General features: G+C 39.8%; 2 protein-coding genes across 2 annotated transcripts in view; both read left to right on the forward strand.

Moving 5' to 3' along the window:
- The first annotated feature begins 247 nt into the window (after positions 1–247).
- Positions 248–11,562, forward strand: fam83ha (family with sequence similarity 83 member Ha). The gene is made up of 5 exons (XM_073834574.1): positions 248–691; positions 1,547–1,711; positions 2,678–2,802; positions 3,089–9,266; positions 10,071–11,562. Exons 1-5 carry the CDS (start codon positions 248–250, stop codon positions 10,077–10,079), a joined length of 6,921 nt encoding a protein of 2,306 aa, XP_073690675.1. The 3' UTR covers positions 10,080–11,562.
- Positions 11,563–13,194: 1,632 nt separating this feature from the next.
- Positions 13,195–14,198, forward strand: part of LOC141325846 (androgen-dependent TFPI-regulating protein) — an 8,960-nt gene continuing 7,956 nt past the window's right edge. Inside the window, 3 exon segments of the mRNA XM_073834575.1 lie at positions 13,195–13,227; positions 13,230–13,394; positions 13,487–13,618. Coding sequence (XP_073690676.1) covers positions 13,195–13,227; positions 13,230–13,394; positions 13,487–13,618 — 330 coding nt within the window.

Here is a 14,198-nt window from a genome sequence, read left to right on the forward strand (position 1 = left end):
CTTTAAAACAGTCATATAAATTTCCATTTATAAGCAGTATTTATTTCAAAACAGTTTTTAAATGTACCTAGCGTAATTTTGTATGTTTGTTTATATAAAAATCTGTGCATCTACAATAATGTAGGCACATGTTTAATTCTCTTAAGGAAAAAATCAGGAGTGGTTGCCCTCATGTGGAATTAATGTGCATTGCCATTTGTAGTGTTAATTGTTCTCTTCTCTCATCTGCATTGGTGTAGGTGTAAATATGGCTCATCGTTCCCAGTGCTCCTCTGCGGGGGACAATCCCCTGGACCCTAACTACCTTCCCCCTCATTACCGTGAGGAATATCGTCTGGCGATTGATGCCCTGGTTGAAACTGACTTGGAGGGTTACTATGCGTTTCTTCAAGAAGCAGATGTGGTTGATTTCTTATCCCGTTCGGAGATCGACTTTATCAAAAGCATGGTGAAGGCTCCACATCACACCGCCCAACCAGAGAGGCGATACATGGCTGAAGACGTAGATGGCTCTTCTGACACTTACTGGCCGGTACATTCAGACCATGATGCTCCGAGTCTGGATCTAGGCTGGCCACAGCAATACAGATTTGTTGGTCCCACTGAGGTCACTACATTGGTGAACCCATCTGACCCAGAAATGCCCAGTATCAAGGAGCAAATCCGAAGAATGATCAAGAATGCACAGCAAGTGAGTTTTGCATGCTGTCCAAGTGCAGTTATAAGTGATATTATTAGTGCATGATAGAAGACAGCAAATACAGACTGTCTTCCGGTATTTCTCTGATTTTAATCGCCTTGGTGCTGTTTTCATAAGAGTTTCGTACAGCAAACTGGTCACACAAGTTTCACAGCTGGTCTTTCAGTTTAAACTTGACATAATGACAGCTATTATGCAGTTGTTAGGGTTTTAGTAATTAATGATGGCTTTGATTTAATTGGCAAGCACAACTGAATTAATTTAACTAAATTTAGACAGTATAACTGGTAATTAAATCAGTGACGAACAATACAAGTTTGCTGATTTTATGCCAAATTGACACAAGTTCAGTAATGTAATATAATAGTTGGTGTGATTAATGATGGCATGAAATTGTATGTAATTACATGCACTAATGTCTGTAATAAAGCCATTAATAGGATGCTTCTGAATTGTGAAAGTATCATGCTTTTTTCTCCAAAAATGGACTTTTGTTAGACTGAATTTCCAGCTGAGGCCGTTTGAGTTTCAGATAGTTTTTTTTACTACGGCAGTCAGTCTCTTTCTCTTTTGCCTGAACTTTTGTCTAATTTAACATAGACTGGGTCAACACTGTTGACAATGTGGTGAGCCCAAGTCTAAGTAAACATAAAAGCAGATAGTCTTTCCTGCCCTTCACCTCTTTTCATCTGATATTGACTTCTTTGTCATTTACTGTATGTTTGGTTATCCTGCAATGTTGAAAAATCACACCCCTCCCCCACAAAATAACTGGAACTTGTTCTGATGTCATTGCATTGTCATTTTTTTTTTTTTTGAGTAATATATTTTTATTTCCTGTTCTAGGTCATCGCTGTGGTGATGGATATGTTTACAGATGTTGACATCTTTGCCGATATCCTTGGTGCAGCAACACGTGGTGTGGCTGTTTATGTTCTTCTTGATGAAATGAATGCGTACCATTTTGTTGCGATGGTGAACAACTGTAGGGTGAATCTGGATGAAATAAAAGTAGGTATTTTTCATAGGTGTTTATTACAAGTTGAGTGCTCCTTGAAGGAAACCCTGGGTATTATGACATGTGCGGCTTAATATAAATGTAAATGACTTTACTTACTGAAATATGTAGTTGAAAACCAATAAAAGATTTATGTTATTTTAAAAAAATCCACATGGTTTATACATATTTTGTTCTATGAAATCATTAGATGAGCTACTGGTGCTACCTATTGCTGTTTTTACAGCAGAATGTACTCTCTAAAAATAAAATACTGATACGATGACCACAGCTACTGAAGGAGCTTACAGGTGGCGAATGGCGATAGACGTAAGTGTAGGCTTAAACCAAATGTCATACCATCAATTTGTCCTCACAAGGAGTCTAAACGCCGCGCATATTGAGTGAAATCCACGCTGAGAAATTCCTTTAGTGGCTGCGGCGTCATGACAAACATTGGCATGTTTACATCCTGCCAGGATGGCATCTAGCATTTCTTGTCTCTATTGTTTAAAAGCTCTTTAAATAGCTGTGGTATACTAAAAGCCTCACTGCATCAGGGTTTAAGTGGAGAGAACAAAGACACAGGTGTTTAGGAAGTTTTAGGAAGTCTTTCATGGGTTTTCTGCTATATTTCAGTGAGAGACATCAGTTATGTTATATTAAGCCATAAAAGTCTTAATACCTGTGGTTCTTTTTAAGAGTGTTTTGCTTATTTGTAGCTATTTTCTAATGATTTATAGATTTACTACTTTATAGAATTCACTCAAAATCAGCATATGAATTAATAGCCTTAGCCTTTAAAAAAAAGGAAATAATAGGAAAGTACTGTTACATAGTTATTTTCGTATTATGTATTAACAATATGTGAGCGTTATTAAGACTACAGTTTTTACCATTAGATGGTACACTTTAAAAGACACTTAAAATAAGGTTGTTTTAAACTGATACAAATGCAATAATATACTCTTTACTTGCAGTGCATGCGGGTAAGAACTGTGTCTGGTAGTACCTATTACTGCCGAACAGGAAAGGCTTTTAAAGGTCAGATGATGGATCGCTTTATACTGGTAGACTGCAGAGCTGTTTTAAGTGGAAACTATAGGTAGGTACATTTTATGTTTTGACAGTTTTTGTAAACTTTAAAAATAATTTATGTTTTTTTAGTAAATGTTGTAGGGCTGTCACAATTCTATTATATATGTAATTTAAGTAATTTTAAAGGCTATTATTCGCTTAGGCCTATTTTTATTACTACAAAAAAATTATTATAATAATCAGATTACTTGATTAATCGTTGATTACCATAATAATTGTCAGTAATAGCCCTAATAAGTTGTGTTCTGAGGTTGGTGTGGTCATTTAATGCATTTTCTCACTTTGTGTTGCAGTTTCATGTGGTCTTTTGAGAAGATACATCGCTGTCTTGCGCATCTCTTTTTGGGACAGCTTGTAACCACATTTGATGAAGAGTTTCGGATTCTCTTTGCCCATTCAGAGCCACTGGTTGTTGAAAAAATTTTGGCAAATATGCCCCATTACGGCGGTGAACCTGACAGCTACTACAACACAGAAAAGTCCCACATGTTTAACACACAATATCCAGCTATGGGCATGGAGTGGGCTGGGCGTACAGCAGAAGATCATATGAAATTAGGTTACAAAATGGTACCCTTAAGGAGTGAATCCATCCACAGTGCAACAGAGGCAAATCCCTCTGTTCAGAGGCACATGAACATACATGCTGCCCAGCAATATAGAGGAGAACCTCAATTTATAGAGCAGGGAAGGCAAATGAGAGGACCGAATGAAATGGCTGGCTTCAAAAGACATAGCTACGGAAGTATACCTGATTATGAATACATGCCCCCTCAAAACCATCCAACAATGAGAGGAAACCAGTACATGGAGGGAGCAATTCCCCAGGGCGGCCACTTTGCAAAGCAACCGCGTATTTACCAAGGAGCTGCATTACAACCTGGTTATGACGTGTATGGAAGGTTTAGAGGCCAAGCCCAACACATCGATCAGTTTTCAGGGCCTGGCTACCCTCATGAGGGAGATGAGGCTGAACCACCCGGAGATTATGACCATATTCAAAGATACCTGCAGTCTCACCCTGCTATGGAGGAAGGACATGGTCCAAGAAATGCATTACCACCTGTGCAGTCTAATCTCAAGAGACCTAGCATGGGGCATTCTTATACATGTCAGACCTCCCCAACACAACCAAACCCACCAGAACAGAAACGTTTCTTCAATGTAACCCGCAAACCACAGGATGTGAGTCAAAAGCAAGGCCTGCGGGACTGGAGGATCAGCTCATACCTTAGTGCATATGATGATGCAGGAGAGCTGGATTTAGCTGAACTTGAAGGATCCAGTGCAAGTGATGACATTCCATGTTTTACACAGGAAGCACCTCGTGGCCCCATACGTGCTGAACTTAGACCCGGAAATAGAGAGTTTAACAGGATACCTTCACCGAGGGAAAATCCCACGTTTGTCCAAATTCAGAATGATTCTATTGTGCCTGACAGTTTAGCTATTCCTCCATCTGTCTTATCACAAATAAATATCAAAACAACACCAGCATCAACTTCAGAGTCTTCTTGCACCACAGAGGGTGACAAAGTGGAGGAGACGCAGATTAGAGAACCTAAAGAGACTAGCTGGGTAAGTGAAGAGTTCCTCAAGAGGAAGTCCAGCCGACCTGTCCAGAGGAGTTCCAGACTGAGACACTCGCTGATATTCAGTTCAAATTTGGAGTTGCATACGTCAGAAGACATGAAAGACACCGCTGAAGAAAAAGATGGAGATGAAGCTTCAAAACTTACAGCTCGTGTGTCACAAATCTTGGATAAAAGGAGAACTGGTTCTCCATTTCAACCATTTCAGTGGAGCAATTTTGGAAAGTCAGCCACATTTGATAACTCTGCCTCAGAGTCTGCACAACCTGAGGATGAACTGAAAATAGATGAAGATTCTGATGTAGATAAGGCTAAAAGCAGCCAAAATCTTCGAAAGAACTCAATAAAGGGTGATCTGCAAGATAAAGACCTGCCTCAAACAGTTCCTGAAAGAAATAGCCAAAGCCCATCTAATGTATTGCAAAAGCCATCTGCTTTCATAGATATGGACGACCCAGACTGTAGACTGAGGTATTTCAAAGAGTTAGCAGCCAAACGCAAACTTGCAGCAGCAAAGGCTTCTCAGACCAATCCGATAAAAGCCACCCAAAAGTTTACTCTACCAGAGAAACCTTCAACTAGTGAAGCAGATAAAAAAAACGGACCAGTTTTCAAGACCCCAGAAACCCCACTTAAGTCAAAAAATAGCACTGCCACAGTAACAGAGCTTAAAGACACCAGATGTGAGGAATCAAGTAAAGACATCCTACATAGAGCCACTGATGCTGAAAAAATTAGATTTAAGAAAAAACTTGCAGAAGTGTCTGCCTCAACTTTAAAAAATTCCAAGGGAGACATTGATCAAGCTCTGAAACCCGTTGAAGAAGCAAGAACAGTATCTACATCTAAAAACCAGACACCCCCCATTTTAAAAGTAGATTCTGTATTAAATACTGCCTCAACAGAATCTGGCCTCAGCCAATATCATCTTCCTAAAGAAACGGATCCCTCCCATGTAGTTCTGACTGAGGGTTTTCCGCCTGTAAAGTTACCACAGACAAAGTGTGTGTCACCATTACGCACCGCTCCAAATGAGGGAAGTCTATCTGCAAATGACTCTATAACATTCTCTGATAATGTGCCTCTAGATTTTAATCCAACGCCAAACCTTGCCATTGTAGATACTTGTGTACCCTCAAAAAATGACCACAAAGATACAGATCCCTTCCCTGCTATTTCTACAACTGGAATTAGTTCCACCCAACACCCCACTGCAATAAAGGCAGACTCTTTTCAACTCCTCAATGAAACTGGGGCAGATTATTCCAGACACTCCACCGCAGTAGAAGCTGAACCATCTACAGCAGAAAATACGTATTCCCAACACTACTCTACAACAGAGGAAAACTCTTCTCAGCAGCATACTTTAATGAATGTGGACTCTTCCAAAACACCAACTACCACAAAAAGTGAACCCTTACAAATATCTGCTTCAACAGAGGCACAGTCTTCTCAACACACTCCTGCATCTAAAACAGAGCCTACTGCAGTGAGGAAAGACTTTTCCCTGCACTCCACTACTACAGAATGTGGAACTTCACAAAACTTCCCTATTACATCAGAAGCTGACTCTTTCCAACAGCCAACGGCTGTAGAAAATGATTCATCACATCTCTTCACTACAATTAAAGCAGTCTCTTCTCAACAGCCTTTTGAAACAAAAAAAGACTCTTCTCAGCCCCCTGCTAAAACTGGGACAGACTTCTGCCAACAAACCACTGCAGCAGAAAGTAAAAACTCAGTATCCTTTTCCAAACATCCCCCTGCAGAGAGGGCAAACTCTTCTGAACACCCCACTGCAGCAGAGATGGACCCTTCTCAGCAGTCCTCTGCATCGGTTGTAGACTCTACACAACACCACATGGCAAAAGAAAGTACACAACCCTTCACACAGCCAATTGCATCTGCTGCAGCCTCTTCACAACATTCCACTGCAACAGTCACAGAGTCTTATCAGCAACCCACTCAAATGGAGACACATCCTTCTCAAAAGCCTATTGCAGTGGAGACAGACTCTTCCCAGCTGCCCACTGCAGCAGCCATAGACTCTTCTCAGCAACCCGCTCAAGTGGAGACACACCCTTCTCAAAAGCCTATTGGCGTAGAGACAGACTCTTCTCAGCCGCCCACTGCAGCAGCCACAGACTCTTCTCAGCAATCCACTACAACAGTCACAGATTCTTCACAACAGCCCAATGCAATGGAGACAGACCCTTCCCAAAAGCCCATTGCATTGGAGACAGGCATTTCTCAGCAGTCCACTGCATCAATGGTAGAGGCAATCGAACAGCTAACTGCATCAGAGGAAGACACTCCCCAGTCCCACACTGCAACAAGAAGTGACCTTTCCACAATACCTTTCAAACAACAGTCTTTATTGGGGGCAGGCCCTTCTCAACAGGCAACTGCAGCAACCATAGGTTCTTCCCAGCAGTCCACTGCAGCAGGGACTGACACTTCCCGGGAGCCCACTACAGCAGTCACAAACCCTTTCCAGCAGCTGGCTGCAACAGAGATAGGCTCTAGGAAGCCAAGTGCACTAGACAAAGACCCCTCCCAGCAATCCACTTCAATAGGCACAGATTCTTCAGGCAAAGATTTTTCCCAGCAGCACACTGCAACAGAGATTGACTTGTCCCAGCAGCCCACTCAAGCAGTCACAGACACTTCCCAGAAGTCAACTTCAAGAGATACAGACTCTTCCCAGCAGTCCACTGCAGGAGAGGTGGACTCTTTTCGAGAGACCACTTCGGCAGACACAGACTCCTCCCAGAAGTCCACTGCAACCAAGACAGATTCTTGCCCGGAGCGCACTGTAGCAGTCCCAAAAAACACAGACTCTTTCCAGCAGCCTGCTGCAACAGAAATGGACTCTTCCCAGGAGCCCACTGCAAAAGACACAGACTCTACTCAGCAACCTGCTGCAACAGATACAGCCTCTTCCCAAAAGTCCACTGCAACCAAGACAGATTCTTGCCCGGAGCGCACTGTAGCAGTCCCAGACACTTCCCAAAAGTTCTCTTCAACAGACACAGCCTTTTCTCAGCAGCCCGCTGCAACAGATACGAACTCTTCCCAGGAGCCCACTGCAAAAAACACAGACTCTTTCCAGCAGCCTGCTGCAACAGAAATGGACTCTTCCCAGGACCCCACTGCAAAAGACACAGACTCTACTCAGCAACCTGCTGCAACAGATACAGCCTCTTCCCAAAAGTCCACTGCAACAGAGACAGATTCTTGTTCTGAGCCCACTGCAGCATTCATGGGCACTTTCCAAAAGTCCACTTCAACAGATACAGACTCTTCTCAGCCGTCCATTGCAACAGAGAAGGACTCTTCCCAGGAGCCCCCTGTAAAAGACACAGACTCTTCTCAGCAACCTGCTGCAACAGATACAGACTCTTCCCGAGAGCCCACTGCAGCAGAAACAGACTCCTCCCAGAAGTCCACTGCAACAGAGACAGAGTCTTCTCCTGAGCCCACTGTAGCAGTCACAGACACTTCCCAGAAGTCCACTTTAACAGGCACAGACTCCTTCCAGCAGCCCACTACAACAATCACAGACTCTTTCCAGCAGCCCACTGCAGCAGAGATAAACTCTTCCTGGGAGTCCATTGCAGCAGATACAGACTCTTCCCATTACCTCACTGCAACAGACACAGAGTTTTCAGACACAGACTCTTCCCAGCAGCCCGCTGCAACAAGGAGAGACTCTTCCCAAAAGACCACTGCAACAACCACAGACTCCTTCCAGCAGTCTTTTGCAACAGAGACAGAGTCTTCCCAGCAGCCTGATGCAAACGAGACAGACGCTTCCCAGAAGCACACTCTAATAGCCACAGACACTTCCCAGCAGTCCATTCCAACAGAGACTGATTTGTTCCAGCAGCTCATAATAATAGAAAGTGAATTGGGGACAGACACTTCCAAACATCCTGTTGAAAGTGAATCCGTTCAACACATCACTGCAAAAAAGTCAGAGAAAAAAGACGATGCTATTCCAGAGGCTAACATTATTTTGAAAGACAATAGCATATCTCAAAATGCAGTCATCACAGACTTAAGTTCCCCAGCTGAACATTCCCAATCTGATACGGTTGCACCTTGTGATAGTCAAGTGGAACTAAACCGAACGCCTACGGTTAAAGACACAGACAATGGTGCTTTAACTAGTCTTAATTCAGTGGAGGTGAGCTCATCTCAGCTTCAAGGTTCACTAGAGTCCTCAAATGAGATTGACTCAAATCAGGGAATAACACAATTACAATCTAGCTTATCATCCAACCTTATAGGTTCTAGTTGTCAAAATGACTCAAAGCCTGAGAAAACAGATGAGCGCCTGAAATCTGACAGCATTACAGAGCAAACTCAAAGTCATGGCACTTCAGCAATAGATGCAGGGCCCAAGACAGCTCAGATAGAAGTTTCTACAGCAGTAGACTCTAACAAAGTTGATAAAATGAAACAAACAACACCAGATGTAAAAAACACTGTGACTAACTTTGCCGAGGTGTCAGAAAAATCACATTTGAGTGTTCACAATAATTCAGACAATCAATCTTCGGTTGCAGAGAATGCAAAACCGATTATGTCTGCCCATCAGACATCCACCGCAAATGTTATCTCTTGCAGCAACCTTAGAGATGACACTAAAGTTCTTTTAGAGCAAATTTCAGCAAAGAACCAAAGCAGATCTTCTCAGTCCAACAAGACTCTTTCTGCACCTAATGAAGCCAAAACGGACAGCTCTGGAGATAAATTGTTCTCAAATTATTCAGGAAGACCTTGGACCTCTAAGGCTACACCAGAAGAGCGGGAGATGGTACTACAAAAGATGGAGCAAATGCGTAAAGAGAGGAAGGTCTACAGCCGTTTTGAGGTATTTTGTAGAATTATTTCATATGAATTCAACATTTTTAGTCATGTTGTATGTGTGTTCCAATGTATGATTCTTTGTCCAAAAGCAGTTAAATACATTTAAAGGATTAGTTCACTTCCAGAATAAAAATTTCCTGATGATTTACTCACTCCTATGTCTTCTAAGGTGTTCATGTCTTTCTTTCTTCAGTCTAAAGAAAATTAAGGTTTTTGAGGAAAACATTCCATGATTTTTCTCTATATAGTGGACTTCAATGGGACCCAACAGGTTGAAGGTCCAAATTGCAGTTCCTGTGCAGCTTCAAAGAGCTCTACACAATCCCATCTGAGGAATAAGTGTCTTATCTAGTGAAACAATCGGTAATAAAATAAAAATGTATATAGTTTTTAACCACAAATGTTCGTTCTGCACTAGCTCGACCTTACGCATTATGTAATCATGCATGCATGACGTAGGTAGAAATTTTGGACAATTTTGATGTTGGAGGAGAAAACTAGATGGAGTTTTTTTTTCGGCGTACCCTACCTTTTTGAACCGAAGTACACAGACAGAAAACTCTCTTTGAAGCTGCACTAAAACTGAAATTTGGACCTGGCCACCATTGAAGTCCACTATAAGGAATGTTAAAAAAAAATTAGTTTCTTTTTGACTGAAGAAAGAAAGACATGAACATCTTGGAAGACACAGGGTTGAGTAAATTATCAGGATTTTTTTATTCTGGAAGTGAACTAATCCTTCAAATGTTTAAATGTAAATTTGTATTTCCTTACATTACTCAAGCATTTGTGTTTGGTGTTTTTACAGGCCTCATGAATGAAACCATTCTTCATCCAGGCTTCATTGATGGACAATAAGAGGGAAGCAATTTTGCCTGATTTTGTTCATTCTTACCTCATAAATGTGAACCCGCACAAACTTGGATTAAAGTGTCTTATTACTTCTGATTATACCAAAGACTGCTGCCTATATTGAGAGGGTGGAAATCCCTGCAGGGCTTAACAAGCTATGCAGATGATATGTGCGACAGAAACAGGAACTCAACCTTTACCAGCTGGAATAAGCTTTTGATAGGGCAGTATTTCTTAGTGTGTCTGTATATATATAGTATAGCTGTGAAACACATTACTGAATCTTTTGTAGTTAGTGGGAGTTCTATATCTAGAAATGATGATCTGATATAAATACTGTAAATAGAGAGTTGTTTACCTTGCAAAAAAAGGAGTTCATTAAAAATGAAACAGCCAGAGATAGCATTTGAGCAATGTGAAGTGGGGGAGGAGTTGCGTGATATCGCCAGGAGCAAGGAGCAGGCTTTCTGAAAGTATCAAAGATCATTCTGATACTGCTCCAACATGTTAACAGACGATTATTCGTGTTTTGAATAGAGCATAAAACTTTTCTCCAAGTATTGTTTATTTTTTCATCTTATGTATGTATTTTATCTTTTTGATAATGTTTTTCAAACAAACACTGAAAGAACTTTATAGTTGATCAGTAAATGGGCACACATTTTTACATGTAGTGAACTTGAAGCAGTGAACAGCAGGAAATGGCAAACATAAATGATCACAGGCAGGGTTGCCAGGTCTGTGAAACAAAACCAGCCCAACTACTAATCAAAACTAGGCAAATCATGTTTTTTGCTGCAGTTTTTCTTTACATCTGGAAAAATAGCCCTCTAGGGAGATCAGTTTAACCCGTGTACTTAAAAAACCACTTGCAGCAATAGTGTAAATGTAGACTAATTCTGTGGTAAAACCCAAGACTTGGCAACCCAGATCACAGGATGCTTTGAGCAAGGAAATGGGAAATGGTACAGTCAGATGGTCTGGCTGAGAATAGAAAAGGACTTTCCAGTAGATGCTTAGTGTTTACTAGTCCAGTTGATTTTGTAAATCAAAGATATGGCACTGTAAAATACATCCGATGTTGATGCACAGTGGAAACTCCTAAAGCACACGTTTTTGAGTCCAGGTGACCTATTGGTGAGGATTACATGCACATGCAGTACCTTTGACTAAAAGGAGTTTCTCAATATACCAAATCGATAAAGTACACAATCAAAATGTGCAATATTGTGAATTTAGGATGAGATATTGAATTATTTAAATTGTGAAATCTGTTTGTCTTGGTGTATAAGGACTGCATCTGTTTTTGATGTCGGTTCCCATATGCTACGTCTGTTACATATTGACGCCTATTCCAAAAGTTGTATGTTTGAATCTTGTTTAGCGCAAAATTAGTAATACCTATCTGAAACAAAAATAAAACGAGAACATAAGACATGTTCTTCAAATATAAAAAGTTTCAAATGTGTGTTTTTTTGCTTTTGCCGCATTCCATGTTTTATATTTGTGAGGGCAATTTTTATAATCACCTTATTTTTATAATCACCTTAATTATTATGATCACCATACTATGTTATCATTAATGTCAAATACTTACATTTACCCAATTACTTTAATCGATATTTTAAACTGTTGTCAATAACAATGGACTGTATAGACTGTTCAAACTGTATCTAAATTATACATGTACAGGAACTCATATTGTATATTATTGTTCTTTATATTGTAATAATGGTGTTTAATATTGATCTAGAAAACTATATAAAACATTTTTATTTAGTTTTGGGAACATTACATCCTTGTTTCACAGACATTAGCCTAGTCTACCACAAGTTATGCAAAAACTCCAGTTATATTATAATCACTGAAGCTACGTAATTATCTTGTTTTTACATCGTATCTGGACTGTTTTGTTTATGATGAGAGAATTCGCAGGTAATAATTGTTTAATTGTGCAGGGGCATTTTTCGCCATTTTGGTCAACTTATTCCTCAAAAGGAAAGGAAAGGGAGAAAAAATGCCCCTGCACAATCAAACAATGTATTACGGCTGTCACGATTTAGGATATGTTCACACTTGTCATGTTTGGTACGATTAAAACGAACTCTGGTGTGATTGCTCTGTTCGTTTGAGTAAGTGTAAACGCTGCCATCCGAACCCTGGTGCAAAGCAAACAAGATGCTAAAAAAGATCTCGGTCTGCTTTCAACTCTGGTATGGTTTGGATGAAATATGAACACGACACGGACCAAATACCGCAATACATTGTTTGATTGTGCAGGGGCATTTTTTGCCCTTTTGTTTTGAATTTATTTGTTATCTTTGTTCATTTTGGTGGCATTTTTGCCAGAAGCCCTTGTTAAATTCTGAGTCCGACTATGTTTATTGATGAAAGAATAGTTTACACAATGTCTGTTTTTTGTTCGATATGTAATCATTCCCCTTTGGTACTATTATGAGTGTTTTATATGGGAACAAATGGATAGTTGACTCACAAAAAATATCTGTTATCATTTACCTTCATGTCATTTCAAACCTATGTGACTTTCCTCTATAGGTGAAAAATGATCAATGATGACATAACTTCTATGTGCTTTTAAGTCAACAAATATTGCAGTGAATGGGAGCCACAGTCACCTCTGCTTTCAAAAGACTGTTGAACTTGTGCATGTTTATGTGACATCATTCATCTTAAATTAGCTACTCAGGCAGTTTTGAGTCACACTGCAAAAATGTGAACCATGCAGTTACAATTAAATTTAACTTTGAAAAACCAAATTACGCAAGTTACGCTAAAATTTAACTTTGAAAAACCAAATTACGGAACATGTTTTTTTTTTTTTCAGGCCTTTGATATACATAAGGCTCTTACAAAAATACTTAGAAAATAAATACTTAGTACGTATGACATCACCAGAAAAACACAAGGCCCTTTGTAAGTATTTGCACTTTTATAACACCATGTCAAATTAGCCTGTCAATTTAGGCTAATCTCTAAATATAATCATTATTCTCATTAATCTGAATTAGTTCCCCTGGGATTTCTTAAAGTCTCCTGCAGCTGAGTGTAGAGCTCAGTTCATGGTGATTAAATTTGTATTTCAGCAACAAACTGTATGACTGCAGACATGACTGTCATTTTGAGGAAATTGTACCACATTGTTGCTTTCAGCTGGTATGTCTTCGTCATGCAGTCTTTTTATGCAAAACGAAATTCAGAAATCCCACCTGGGATATTTGTCTATGGCGGACCCTGGAAATACCTTACATTTTTAAACCTGGTAAGATGGCATGCTTGTGAAGACACTTTTACATCAACGTTTTTGTAATAGACACACTACTAGAGGTTGCTTCTAATTTTTTCTTTTCTCAGTTCTTACAGTTGATTTTTTTTGGACTGGCTTCTGCGAATGACCTTCAGTCTGTGGGGAAAGGCTCAAAAATGTCACTCCTCTGCTTCTTCAAGGACTTGCTCTTTTCTGTCTTAGCATTTCCAGTGGGAATGGTGAGTACTTGTTAGTCTGAAACAGGTGCCACAACTGATAGTATCTAAATAGTACTATTTCTTGTATTTAATGTGCTTTACATGTCTATGGTGAGAGTGCATTGTGCCAGTCATCTAGAGATTATATTAGTATACACTGTCAGAAAAAAAAGGAACAAAATCTGTCAATGGGGCAGTGCCTTTTCAAAAGGTGCAGTTTTGAATTGACCTTAAAAGTACATACTAATATCTATGGAGTTCAAATTACTACCTGAAGTGATTATTCATTGATACATACTTATTTATGAATTAACATTTAGATTTACTAGAAATGTAACCAAGGAATGTACCCCATCTACTGATGGTTAATAGTAATAACGCTCAAGGGTGTAGGTTTGATTGTGGCTTTGGTGGAGACTTAACAGCAGACAACAGACATTTAATTGTTTGATCAAAATTATTGCTTTAGTCTGTACTGTAGTAGTTTTTGTCACTCTTCTGATGAAGATGTCATTCACTTGTTTGGCAATGTACCTACTCAGAGAAATTGTGGTCAGATTATTTTTTTATGTACCTGATCTCATTTTGTAAGTGATTTTTC

Source organism: Garra rufa, chromosome 2 (assembly GCF_049309525.1).
Source record: "Garra rufa chromosome 2, GarRuf1.0, whole genome shotgun sequence".
NCBI lineage: Eukaryota > Metazoa > Chordata > Actinopteri > Cypriniformes > Cyprinidae > Garra > Garra rufa.